Here is a 13,228-nt window from a genome sequence, read left to right on the forward strand (position 1 = left end):
CTCGACCTTTAGAAAGATAACTTTTATTCTACGCAGTTTTTGAGTACTTGTAAGCTTTCAGAGAAGATCTCTTATCCTTTCTAACCCTTTGGAGAAGAATTCTGAACCCTTTTATTTCTCTTTGCAATTCAATTATGATTTCTACATCTTTGATTTGCTGTTCTTTTACTTCTATGTCTGAGTAGTTTCACTATTGGGTTTCGGGTTCAAAAAGGGGTTTATGATTCTCTAAACTTAGGTTGTTAGATTTGGGATTGATCTTATAGTTCTTCATCTATTGTTGTTCTTAATGCTTAAGCTAGACTGATCACCTAGATTAAGATCTTAGGTTTAATTCATCGTGGCACCGAAAGCGTTGTTGAGTTACTTGAAAGAAACATAGGTGAGCAAGGTGGACCTTAGCCAACGGAAGTTGAAGTTGAGGCACCTTGTGAACAAATCAAAATTGAACTTTAATGCTTGCTTGTTTAGCTAGATTCAAACGGAATTTTAGGTTCTAGGTATTTCTTTGCATAGTTAGCTAACGTTGCAGAAGTAGGTTAGCTTTATAATTGTGGTTTGAGTTTAAGAACAGTGCTTAATGCTTTCCCAATCTATCATCTAAATTTGTGGTTGTATCCCCTAACTGATTCCCTACGCCCAATATCTTCCTTTGAATTCAAAACTCTTATTTTATTTTATGTTTTCAATTGGTTACTTGAAACACAAGCTTTCTCTTTGCCTTAGCTATATTTGATCTATACAATTTCATAGTGCATCGCTTGGTCTCTATGGATTTGATCCTGAAGTGTTACGACGACACCACTAGGTCGTGGTTGAGTGCACATTAGGTTTTAATTAAACTTTGATCAAAAGGACTAGTGGAACAAGAGGCAAGGTGGGCGGTAGGTTCTGGATGTAACATCTCGGTATGGCGTGATCCCTGGATACCGGACCATCAACCACGACCAGCTAATGGTAGGGGGAGATTACTACATCCTAATCTGATGGTTAATCATTTAATTAATCCAATTACGAGGGATTGACATTTGCTTATTTATTGAGGAGTTTATGGATCCGGCGGATATTCTGCTTATTCGGAGTATGGCGGTCAGTAAATCTTTTAAACCGGATAGTTTGATTTGGCATTATATTAAATCCGGAAAGTATTAAGTTAAATTGGGATATCGGCTAGCACGGAATTTACTCAGGAAAGTTAAATACGGGTTGTCGTGTATGGCCTTCCGGGCGCAAGCTTGGAAGCTTGAAGTCCCTCCGAAGGTTCAACATTGTTTTTTTGGCAGATTGCGTCTGGTACTCTTCCCATGATGGACCGGATTGTTCATTGGGGTGTCCGATGCGATGTTACGTGTAAACGGTGTGGTTATGCGGTGGAGACTACAAATCACGCTCTTTTTCAGTGTATCCGTTCGCGTAAGGTATGGGATATGTCTCCGATTCTGTTACTTCCGGATGGTTTTACCTATGGATCTGTGTACTCCAACTTAGACTTTGTCTATTGGCGGACATCATCTCAGTCTGGTAGTTCATATATCTGTTATCGGCTACCATAGATTTTATGGTCAATTTGGAAGGACAGAAATAAAAAAGTTTTTCAGGGAATAGAGGTAGAGCCAATTGATATCATAAATCAGGCGGCTTATGATAAACTACTGTGGGAGGAGGCCAAATCCTTCTCCGCGAGTTATTTGGATCCTCTGGTAACCTTGGAGGTTCGGGACCCTTATCCCCGATGTCAGATTGATGGTTCCTCGAAATGTTCATACCCTTTTGTGGGTCTGGGGTGGTGGTATTGTAGTAGTGAAGATAGGACGATACTATTGGGAGCACAAAGCCTTAGACGCAGCCATTCACCCCTTCATTCAGAGTTACAAGCCTTGATTTGGCCGATGGAGGCCATATTGGCGGTTGGTGTTGCATGTCAAAATTTTGAGTCTGATTGTTCTGAATTAGTTGCGATGGTGTAGTCCCCAGACGATTAGTCCGCCTTCTCGAACTTGTTGGAAGATTTTACCTCCCTTCGACGATCCTTTCCTTCCTTCACTTTTATCCATATTTCGCGGATGTCAAATGCGAGGGCAGATTGTCTTGCTCGTTCTTCAAGATCTTTAGTTTCTGAAACTTGTTTTGTAAACTGTTTCCCTCCGGTTTGGGCAACCAACCTTGAGTCATCTTTTAATTTAATGTTTGGTTGGAAAAAAAACTACAAGTAATTTGAAATGGAGGGAATAGTAGTAAACAAAAATCTTATTATCTTATCGAATTTTGTTATTTTTTATACTGGTCCGACTTGGAATTAGCAAAATTTATTAATTTATAATGTTTATTAATCTATAGAGTATTAATTTATAGAGGTTTTACTATATATAAAATATAAAATATATTGAAAAAGGGTAAATGGAATTTTTTTGTTCTTTTTGTATCTTGTGTGAAAAACCTTATAAAACTACAAGTAATTTGAAATGGAGGGAGTAGTAAACAAAAATCTTAAAAATTAGATGCGCACAATTAAGTTTATAGATCATATCAAATTCATTACCTAAAAGTTGAAGACATATATTAACTTTCTAATATTTTACTAGATTGTATTAAATTACGTCTGTATGTTTACTACCGTAATAATTACTTAAGCAAAGAAACGAATAAAACTTTAATAATTATAAAACTATTAATAGCCATATATATAGTCGACTATAATAATTTTTCCCGTCAACGAGACAGACCACAGCCGTCGACGTCGTCAAGTCAATCAGCACCGGTCTTTGTCCATTTTAGTATTATTCCACATCTAACGCCGTCAATTATTTCCGTCCATCTCCTTCCTCAAATCTCAACTCTTAACCCCACAGACCATTCTTAGCTGTACCAAAAGACTCTCTCTCTCTCTCTCTCTCTCTCTCTCTCTTTCTCTAGAAACACACTGATTCAACAAAGAGAAGAATCAAATCTCCAGATATTGGGATCGTCGTTGAAAGCTACAAAGTCAGACTCGTCTTCTCAGGTTTCTCGTCTTCTGTGCTCCCGTTTATCTTCTACAGTTTCTGGATCTATATTTTTAGGCGTGATCGATCTTTAGGTCTATGAACTGATGTATTTGGTGGCTAGATTGAACGTATAAATCTCTAATTCGTATTGCTCCGAACTCGGTTTTGCCATTGTTGACTCAACGTACTGATCCTGAGTACCTTAATTTCAGCCAAATATGCAATTTTCTCAGTCTTAAACTAATGTTTGTGTAGTTTCTAGGTGGTGTTTTTGGAATCGGTAAAATGGCTAATCGAGTTAAAGAAGACGAGAAGAACGAAAAGATTATTAGGAGTCTTCTCAAACTTGCTGAGAACAAGAGATGTATAAACTGTAACAGCCTTGTAAGTTTTTGCTCTTCTTCTTCTTTTGTTACTGTTTTCATCATTTCAATGGAAGCCAAGGAATATGAGACAAGTAACTTTTTATGTTTCCCTTGATATCATTTCTTAGGGACCACAATATGTTTGCACTACTTTCTGGACTTTTGTTTGTACTAACTGCAGTGGGATACAGTAAGTTTCTTCTCCCTATTCTTCTTTTGTAATAGTTAGTGTTCATGGAAATGCTATTGATCTATTCATTATGTATTTTGAACAGCCGTGAGTTTACACATCGTGTTAAATCGATATCAATGGCGAAATTCACCTCACAAGAAGTTACTGCTTTAAAAGAAGGTGGAAATCAGGTACGCAAGCGAAATCTCTCTTCTTTTGATGACTGATGAGTTTTTATTTTTTTTCTTTTCTTGGCATTTGTGGTTTTAGTATCTTATGTTATTGATTTTGCCTTGTAATATAGCATGCTAAGGAGATTTATTTTAAAGGACTTGATCAACAGCGGCAGTCAGTGCCTGATGGCAGGTATTACAAAATATCTCTTATTGTTGTAGAGATGATGGATGTTTTACATTGGCTGATTGGTTCTTTTATTCTGTTAGTAATGTAGAGCGGTTAAGGGACTTCATCAGACATGTATATGTCAATAAAAGGTATACGAATGAGAAGAATGATGACAAGCCTCCAAGTGAGACACGTAGTTCTAGTGGCTCACGGAGTCCACCATATGAAGATGTATACGACCGTCGTTACAGCGACAGATCAAGTCCTGGTGGGAGAAGTCCAGGGTTTGAGCCAAGTAACAGGAATGTTGGTAATAACAGAAAAAGCCCTGCTCGTCCTGAGATCCTGAATGATTGGCGCAGAGAGGATAGATTTGGGGCTAAAAAAACATCAGACGAGGGCTCCCAATCACCTGAACAAGTAAAAGACTTGGGTTCAGCTAGTCCTCCCGTAGCTCGACCTGTTAGGGAAATTTTAGGTGACAGTGTTATTCCACTTCGTGTGGGAGAGCCTCCAAAACCCCCTGTCAGCCGAAATACTGATGCTTCCGCGCATGCAAAGGTTTGGCCTCATCTTTTTCACAGTGCATGAAGGATGTAAAGTGTATAAGAGCCATTGTTACTCTGTTTATATTCATGACCCTTTCTCTAAATAAAATTGTTGTAGCACATGCATTCGTGGTAATACAATCTAATTCTTAGGGAAGAAAGAAAAAATGTTGATGTTTTCTGTTTGTGTTATTTCAGTCAGGTACATCATTGAGTAGTTTAATGTCCACAAATGAGAAGCCGCCAGAAGTGAAGCTGGAGACTGCTTTAAGCCTGATTGATTTTGATACTGATTTTGAACCTCCTGCTCCATCTGTTTCAATACAAGCACCAGAATCAACCGCTCCTCAGCCTACTCCACAGCCTGCAACTTCAACTAATGATAACTGGGCATCTTTCGATGCTGCACCCAGTGCCCCTAGTTTAATTGTGTCGCAACCACCACCCAGTGGAAACACACTGGATTCACTTCTCTCCCAGTTGGCAGTGCCTTCTTCTGTGCCAGGTCAGACGTCTACACCATCTAGCGGACCTGGGCATCTTGGTCATTCCACGTCACAAATCTTTGCACCATTTCCGAATGAACATTCAAGTGAACAGGTGGGCACTTCAGTGCATGATCTCTCATGGAACTGCATAAAATTCTGCTTCCAAAATATAATGTGCTTATGCTTCTCGGATTTTTGTAACAGCCATGGAACACAGCCTTTGCATCTAATGTGCAAAGATCAATGAGTGCACCGTCACTGCAACCTCTTCAAGGAGTCCCTTCTGGTGGCCTGCAGTCTTCTGAGGTTAAACCTTCCGGAAGAAACGAATTACCAGCGGTATCAATTTAATTTTAGCCATTTGACCTGTGCTTTCTATATCTTACCATCTTTGGGAGGGTAAATGACATGCTAACCTGTCTACAGGATTTATTCGCTGTAAACTACCCATCATACCATGCAGCAGTACCTGGGTGGCAAGCTGGTCCACCTTATGGTATGCGCTATGGAATGCAGCAGTATAATAACCCCGTGGTCAGTTTTTCTGATATATTTCTAAATCCACAACGAATTTGAGCATCAATGACATCCCAGCCTGTTGCTTTTTCATTATTAATCTTCTATTTCCTGCAACAGCCTTACCAGAACGTCCCGCAGCCAGTCAAGTCAATGAACCCTTTTGACTTCAGCACTGGGCCGCCATCACAAACACAAACGGTATGTCCTCTATCTCATTGGACTTAGCCAGAATAAAAATTTTGTGTGAAAGCAAAACATGTTTTGGAAATTAGCTTTTAGCGAAATTGCTACTTTGCAGCTGAGCAGATGTTGGCTTGAACACTTAATGAAATACTTGCGAAAACTTAGCTTATGAGTTAGTTGGTTAACCCGTTCACTTTACTCGGTTAACATCTACAATCGAGCAACTTGTCTTACCAAAATATCTATACAATAGTCGATTTGTGATTGCGATAAAGTGATGTGATATACTGTACAGGAAAATCAATTCCCTTCCATGGCTCCTCTCCAAGGTGCATTACCTCCTTCAGGCATGATGCCTTCTCAAGGAGTACACAATCATTTCAATATACCTTCTCAAGTCTCAGCCCATCCATCTGCAATGCCACCAAGTAAAGCATGCCATTACATTGTTATTCTCTGCTGTTGAATGATGTGTTTACTCCTATGAATTGTTTGATGAACTATTTGCTCCTCATTTACAGGATACATGTCTCCTCCATTACCAGGAAGCATGCCACCTAGGTATGACCTTCTGATTCAATTAATCCATTAGTGCTTGATCTAAACGTGATCCCCATGATTCCGTACAAAAGCTTTTAACACTCTTCCTCAAGATTTGGATGAAACCTCTGCTTATTTTATCTTTTCGTTTTTTGCAGCAATGTAAGCCCAGTCGGCGACATGAACGCTTCATATGATGCTCAACAAACATATCAAAATTTTGGAAGCTCGTTTGCTGCTGCAGTTCCTTTGAACCCACCTTCTTTCCAATCAGGAGGAAACCCGTTTGGGTAAGAAAAAGCGAGAATATTAGCTCGAGAGAGCTATGTTATGCTTGAGGATAGTGTTTGTGTTCTAAGGTGTAGTATAAGGTATCAAATTGAATACAAACATGGGTTAAAAATAGGCTGAACGAAGGAAGGTACGAGCCATGATCACGAAGAAAGAATTGGGTTTGTGAGTGTTAGATGATTTTTTATAAGCATCAAAATGTTTTGAAATAGGTTTGATATTTATTCTTTGGTGTTTCTATATTTCATTTCACTTGTGATGTTGTTTTATTGTAATAAACTTGAGGGTGGTAACTGGTAAGTCTTTCAACTCTTTTTATTTTTTGGGGCTATTTGTCGTTTAGAAAGTTCGTCAGGCTCCTCCTTTGTGTTGTACTGATTTTTTAAAAGGGTTTACACGTTGACCATAAAGTCTTGTCAAAATTGAACATTGGCAATTTAGAAATTGCTTTTGTGAGGCTTTTAAGATTTGGTGAAGTTTATCTTCCTCTCTCAACTCTGTTTTTCTCAAACTTGAAAAACAGAGTTGTTAAGTTATTTCTTAAGGACTAAAGATGCGTTACTTCTCTTTCCATTATTAAGCTTGTAGTGAAGAGTCTCTTCTCTTTATTGTTCAGGTTAGAGACCCTCTTCTTTGGAGTCTTTGATATGGCTCCAAGTTTACACTAAAACTTGGGTTTTGTTGCTTTTTAGCACCCAATTGCTAGTTTTACAACTATGTTACGTATAAATGTAGAGAGATGTATGTGTACACGTGTTCATGATTATAGGGTCACACACTCACAGTATTACTAAATCTATAGCTATATTTGTATATTTTTATCAACCTTTCTTTCATCCTAAAATAATCTACAATGCAAAATATATGATGCTTTCACACAGGTTCCCCAATCTTAATCTTCTATTCTACTTTTCAGCCAAATCCACAATACTGAGATGAAACGAGAGGTGACAAAAAGCTCTTTTTGGTGATCTCTCATGTAGTTCCTCGGCTTTTCAGTACCATTGGAGCCACCAACATCCAAACTGCAACAACCAGTACATCAAAACATCACAAACTGTCTTCATTCCTGTTAAAAAACGAGTCGAAGAGAATTTTTTCTTTACTTACTGTAAACGCCAACCGCGAGCCATTCGTTTACTATCCTTACCCAAGTACTTGTCCACCCCACGTCAATTGTCCACCTAACAAGAAAACCCGAGTATCGAATTATCGAACCACACAGTTTTAATAAGCTTTAGTTAGTTTAGTGTTTGGTATACAAAAAAAACAAGAACTTACTTTTTCATGGAATGATGAATGTTCCAGCCAACAAGTAGCATTGCAAAGTACATCGCTCCAGTAGCAAACACAAAATGGAAGAATCCGTATCCGTAAGGAATTGCATCTTCCTCATGATTCTCTTCTTTTCTAAACTGTAAAATTAGGTCACTTGCTTATTAGTCAAGCTTCTCTTTTGGAGTAGTTTTGCAGCAAACTTGGCAGAGCATAACAAACCTGGAAACATTGGGAATCTACTCCCGTGGAGAATGTCGCGATTACCATCGCAAGCAGTGCAACAACAAAGCTCTACAAGACACATATATATAGAGAAAATCAGGTTAAGTTCATTTATAATATCAAAAATTCACCAAGAGATTCATAGAAAGGTCTAAGATTTTTTACTATGATGGTCAGCCAGTCCGTTTTGCTAGAACCTTCCGCTTTTCTGTTGCAAATTTCTCCTACTGGCTCACTGCAAAACAAAATATGTATATATGACACAAGTACTTTAATGATCACAGACATATATACATAGAGACTACACTCTAATTGCTAGATGTTCATCTGATTGTTTTTGTACTGGTTGTAGTATTAAAGATAAAGATAAAATGAAACATGCCTTCGAATGGCGCACCAGCAGATGAACACAACATAAAGCCCCATAAGCGCCGGAGTCAATAATCCAGCATTAACCTGTTACATGAAAACAAAAGAAACATTTAATAAAATCCTATACACATACATAATGAAGGAAGAATACTATTGTTAGAAAACCTCGAAACCGGGACTCACTTTGGGGTGGAGAGAGATACTTGTCATGAGTTGGATGAGGAACAAAGTCCATGTGATGAAAAATATGTTGAGAAGGCATGATGGGTCAGGCACATACCATATGTACATCAAAATCACCCCTAATATGCATACTGTGTACGCAGTAGTTGCTAATAGCATTACATGGACACGGCTGCAACATAAAAAAGCTTCATCAGAAACACTCACATCGTTTTGTAGTATATGTATCCAAGCTATATAAGGAACAGTCTCATTGGGGTCTCACCATCTTTCTGCATCTTTTTGGGCTTGGAAACATTCATTAAGCCATGTAATAAAACTGATGATACTAATGAGCTGAATTAGGAGAAAGACCCTATAAAACAAGATAGTAAATGATTAGCTTCCGTGATTACTTTAAACCATCACATAGTTTCTGATATAGGATTAGAAACTATACCCTGCACCAAAATGGGCAATCTCTCCTGCAAAACAAGCAAAGAAAAAAGCCATTCGATCTAGTTACTTGTCATGATGCTAATAAAATTCTGATATATATATAAAAAAAAACAATCAGACGAGGAAGATTAGCCTTATACCGTAAAGTTGAATAATAGAAGAAGGCAACAAGAAAGGGAAAATGACTAAGCCAAGCCACATGAAAAGCTTAGCAAACCACCATCCTGAATGCCATTTATCTCTTGATGAATGCAGCTTCGATGTGCCAACGGTTGAAAGAAACATAATGAAATAGAACAGCTGGGAAAAAACACAGTCAAGGCAAAAAAGTCTCTCAAGCCATGAAGATAATGTATGTATATGAATATGAATGAGTCAAGAAAAAGGATACAAAACATCCAAAGCTAACTCGTAAAACTCCTTCAGTCCCTAAACACTCTCCACCATCTTTACAATTCTTGAATTCTGCAATAATGAATAAACGTAAAATCATCAATTCATCTGACAAAAACAATTGTCAAATTTCATAAGGCTAGTAGAATATAGACTTAGATAAACCGTACTTCTCATTTCGGTCAAGGCACCTCGGCCATAATCGCGCAAGGCCCAAGCCAACAGATTTGCCAAGAGGAATATCAGACCATACACATATCTAGCCATCCATGGATTGCAGCCATTACGAAACTGGATAAACCATGAACCGTTCTTGATTCCTTCATAGCTATTGTTGTCAATACTTGTACCGGTCTCCATAGGTCTTTAAACTTAGCAGACTCTCTCTTCTTCATGACATTGAAAAATCAGAGATGCTTGGCTGATCAATACCATCAATCCCGAATCTCCCGGTCCTTTGAGAGATTGTCCGTTATTTATAAGACCGGACTAAACACAAGGAAAGACACTCCAGAAGCGTGTAGCTGTCTTCCTTCAGAACAAAGAACCTAAAACAAGAAACCATGACATATAGGGAACGAGAAATCAAGTTTATAATCTCTCAAATCACACTGAATCCATTTTCTAAACAGAAAGCAAATTGTCAAGTATTTTTGTTAAGCAGAAGACAATAAAAGAATACGTGCAGTACAAGTTTGCCTAATTAACAAGAACTTTTTTGAAGGCATGCTTTTGATATGGCACAAACGTCAACGAAATCTCTAATCCATCATACTTTCAATGAAGTTGTATTGAACCATAAGATATTAAAAATTATTGAACTCCTAGAAGTCAAGAGAAGTATGTATTTATGAAATACATCAGAAATACAACTAAGAAGTGGCCAAGAAACTTTTTAAACGAAAGCTTAAAAGAAGAGATAGAAAAGGAAACAAATCCTTATAACTATTTGGTGGGATGAATGAATGTATACAATTTGCATTCTAAAATGAAACGTGTACGGACGCTATTGGGCTAACGAATCTTTTTGCTTTTCCTTTTTTGCATTTCTTTTTTTGCCTACCAGAAATTGAGAAAAGCAAACTTATTTTTAGAAGAGATTCACAAGTCCACTTTATTGAGTGAGACCCGTGGTAAGTGGTTACCTCTCAAACAATTTAATTAGAAAAGGATTTAACCAAAAAAGAAAAAGATCAGCCGAAATATGATATGAAGAAACTATATATTATATATGATCATATAATAAGAATAATATCAAAATTGACTTATGTTGATAGCTCGATCGGTGTAGTAATTAGCCATTAAAAAAACAATTTTTAAGGTTAAGAGTTTAAAAATCGGCAACAAAAAGGAAACTAATCTAACGTCCTCTTGTCCTTGTTCAAGGAGATTATGAGTCTAGGACCCTCAAATTTCTTAGATATTAATAAAGATATCAAAATTGTATAACATGTTGAGTTGTTCATACCTAGTGATTAAGAAGTTAGATAAATTCCAAAATTACTCTTTTTAGTTTTTAATAGAATCAACATTAAACAACATTTAGTATTCTAATTATACTAGAAAAAAAACTATTCAATATTATAAGATAAATAAAATACGATTTGTAGTGGTAATATTATTCTAATTAATTAAGCTCATTACACGCATGATGCCCTTGGGTTGTTCCGATCAATAAAACTATAATCTAATGCTTTCTTGTTACAATTTTTTACATAATTGAGTTTTGTCATGTAAGGAAAACCCGAAAAAATAAAGAAAACGTATAAATGAAGCATAGAGAAGAAGCATCATGTACCTGGAAATATCAATCACGCATAAATTAAGGTTTAATTATGTTAAAGTTACGTCTAATCTGTTAAAAAGGCTAGATAAATTAGCAGAAAGCAAAGAGAGGAGAGGACAAAAAAAAATAAAAAAGAAGGAAAAGTGAATATTGACTGGTCCCTCTCTGCCTCAAATCTTTTGGAAAAAAAAAGAAACTCATTTTAACATTATGGGTTTTGCAGAAGAAATCTAGTGTTTGGATTCCCAGAAAACAAATGGAAAAAAAAAATACTACAAAACTCGAATCCCCATTCATTTTCCCAAGACACATCTGTGAATCGCAAGATTCATACTAAACACTTAAAAAAACGATTCTTAAGTGTAGTTATTATTATATAACAAGTAACAAGGAAGCACATGCATGATGCATGTTACTAATTAAATCTGATAGATCCAAACAAAAAAAGAAAGAAAGAAAGAAGAAGATTAGATTGAAGAGAACCTGTTTCTTTCTGGTGCAGAAGCTCAAGATCGGATCTGAAGATGTGAAGAATGTTTCTTGTAAAAGGTTTTACTTACAAATGAGAAACCCAAAGAAGATTTGAGAGAGAAAAAAACAAAAATTAATGATTTCAGGTTTTGGTGTTTCGTTTGAGTTTTGATCTTTTGCCTTTTGTTCTCTTTTTAAACACTTCTTAATAGTATATATGTGTTGTTGTGTAATGGGCCTATGGCATGCGTAGAGTATATAGATTGTGGATCTTTTTTTCTCTCATTTTATTTATATATTTATTTATACATATATATATATATACATAATACATCTTTTTTATGTTTCCTAATTTGTGAGCATATTCAATAATGAGGATACTCTTTTCTTTTTTAACAGTTTTTTTCTTTTTTCTTTTTGGTTAAAGTTAAAAAAAAATATTATTACATTGTTCTGTCACCTAATTCGTATGATTATCTTTTGCTTTCCCGCCGTTAAGTTTACTGTCTCCACTCGACGCCCTCCTATCTTTCAAGTAAAACCATGATAACTTTAACAGTTGAAATGTAAAAAAATGGAAATATAAAACATTATTAATATTTTTAGAATAATTTCAAAAGCCCGAATCAATATTATTAGTGGCAGATCATATCTAACGTAGAATGTTGTGTTCAAAAATCCAAATCTGATAGAAACAGATCAGCAAAATAAATTTTCAATTCGTTTTTGTTTTTTTGGTCAAACAGCATCAATCAGAATTGCTGATTTATTGGACATGCTACATTTGGATAAATGAAAACAGATAATATGGACACAAATGTATATTTTGGGTTATAAATGTGAGACGTTTTGCGTAAAACACATTTTGATCATATTGATGAATTAAGGCATGTGATAGCTACGCCATCCTTCGTTAACGGATTCGGAGTGATTTGACCATTTTGATGAAATTAATAAATAAAACGTTAAAAAAACTGACTAATAGTTGAATACTTTTAAAACTAGAGGTATTGTTGATAATTTCTTAGTACTATATAATTAAATAGTTTTCTTTTACATAACGTCTTTTAGTCTTTGTATATCATATCTGGTCTAGAAGTATCTTAGCTTAAGAGTTTTATTCGATTTGATTTATTCGTGTGCTTAATTTTAGTACTGTATCACATAAAATTGAATCGTTTAACGGTGGTGTTTAATTGGGTAGTTAATAATAATATATACTACTATCTAAAACTGTCATTGAGTATATCTAAGTGGTTACATATTTTGAATCAATTAAATTTTGGTTTTAATTCTATAGATTTTAGTTAATACTAAATATATATATATATATATATATATATATATTTTGTATTCTTTGTAGATGTCACAAATGACAATGTTGGATGCAGTATAAAGATTTCAATTAAATAAATAAATTAAATTTTGGTTTTATTTGCATATATTTAATGTCAAATAATATACTCTGTTTATCTTTCTCAAATTTGCATAGACGTTACAAATAAATATGTGTGAGACAATATTATTATATGTGAATTAAAAGTGGTCTTAATATTTACTACAGTATATATATATATATATATATATATATATATATATATATAATTTTCCCTAAAATTAAGTAGTTCCCTCCACTTGTAAACTACAATA

At 35.6% G+C, this 13,228-nt stretch overlaps 3 protein-coding genes across 11 annotated transcripts; 2 read left to right on the forward strand and 1 right to left on the reverse strand.

Moving 5' to 3' along the window:
• Positions 1 to 1,083: 1,083 nt before the first annotated feature.
• LOC147934221 (uncharacterized) lies at positions 1,084 to 1,967 on the forward strand. The gene is made up of 3 exons (XM_087472547.1): positions 1,084 to 1,089; positions 1,284 to 1,418; positions 1,575 to 1,967. The coding sequence occupies exons 1-3, from the start codon at positions 1,084 to 1,086 to the stop codon at positions 1,965 to 1,967; spliced, it is 534 nt and encodes a 177-aa protein (XP_087328673.1).
• Positions 1,968 to 2,689: 722 nt separating this feature from the next.
• LOC104723867 (uncharacterized) lies at positions 2,690 to 6,845 on the forward strand. 6 transcript variants are annotated; one of them, XM_010442291.3, is made up of 13 exons: positions 2,690 to 3,001; positions 3,240 to 3,368; positions 3,478 to 3,539; positions 3,625 to 3,712; positions 3,826 to 3,887; positions 3,965 to 4,427; positions 4,613 to 5,014; positions 5,107 to 5,241; positions 5,329 to 5,436; positions 5,539 to 5,619; positions 5,900 to 6,032; positions 6,126 to 6,165; positions 6,303 to 6,845. In XM_010442291.3, the coding sequence occupies exons 2-13, from the start codon at positions 3,270 to 3,272 to the stop codon at positions 6,436 to 6,438; spliced, it is 1,809 nt and encodes a 602-aa protein (XP_010440593.2). In that variant the 5' UTR covers positions 2,690 to 3,001; positions 3,240 to 3,269; the 3' UTR covers positions 6,439 to 6,845. The 6 variants fall into 6 exon arrangements, with proteins under 6 accessions (XP_010440593.2, XP_010440592.2, XP_010440595.2 ...); XM_010442290.3 differs by having other exon boundaries at positions 2,701 to 3,001; positions 3,247 to 3,368; XM_010442293.3 differs by having other exon boundaries at positions 2,846 to 3,168; positions 3,247 to 3,368.
• A 248-nt stretch (positions 6,846 to 7,093) lies between these two features.
• Positions 7,094 to 11,809, reverse strand: LOC104723869 (uncharacterized). 4 transcript variants are annotated; one of them, XM_087473239.1, is made up of 14 exons: positions 11,591 to 11,762; positions 11,120 to 11,176; positions 9,492 to 9,869; positions 9,320 to 9,393; positions 9,069 to 9,228; positions 8,930 to 8,954; positions 8,756 to 8,845; positions 8,491 to 8,662; positions 8,318 to 8,391; positions 8,101 to 8,170; positions 7,933 to 8,004; positions 7,717 to 7,850; positions 7,546 to 7,619; positions 7,094 to 7,460 (listed from the first exon to the last, which is right to left on the reverse strand). In XM_087473239.1, the coding sequence occupies exons 3-14, from the start codon at positions 9,679 to 9,681 to the stop codon at positions 7,411 to 7,413; spliced, it is 1,185 nt and encodes a 394-aa protein (XP_087329365.1). In that variant the 5' UTR covers positions 9,682 to 9,869; positions 11,120 to 11,176; positions 11,591 to 11,762; the 3' UTR covers positions 7,094 to 7,410. The 4 variants fall into 4 exon arrangements, with proteins under 4 accessions (XP_087329365.1, XP_087329364.1, XP_010440600.1 ...); XM_087473238.1 differs by having other exon boundaries at positions 8,930 to 8,987; positions 11,591 to 11,730; XM_010442298.3 differs by lacking the exon at positions 11,120 to 11,176 and having other exon boundaries at positions 11,591 to 11,809.
• Positions 11,810 to 13,228: the final 1,419 nt, after the last annotated feature.

Source organism: Camelina sativa, chromosome 11 (assembly GCF_030686135.1).
Source record: "Camelina sativa cultivar CO46 ecotype springtype chromosome 11, ASM3068613v1".
Lineage (NCBI taxonomy): Eukaryota > Viridiplantae > Streptophyta > Magnoliopsida > Brassicales > Brassicaceae > Camelina > Camelina sativa.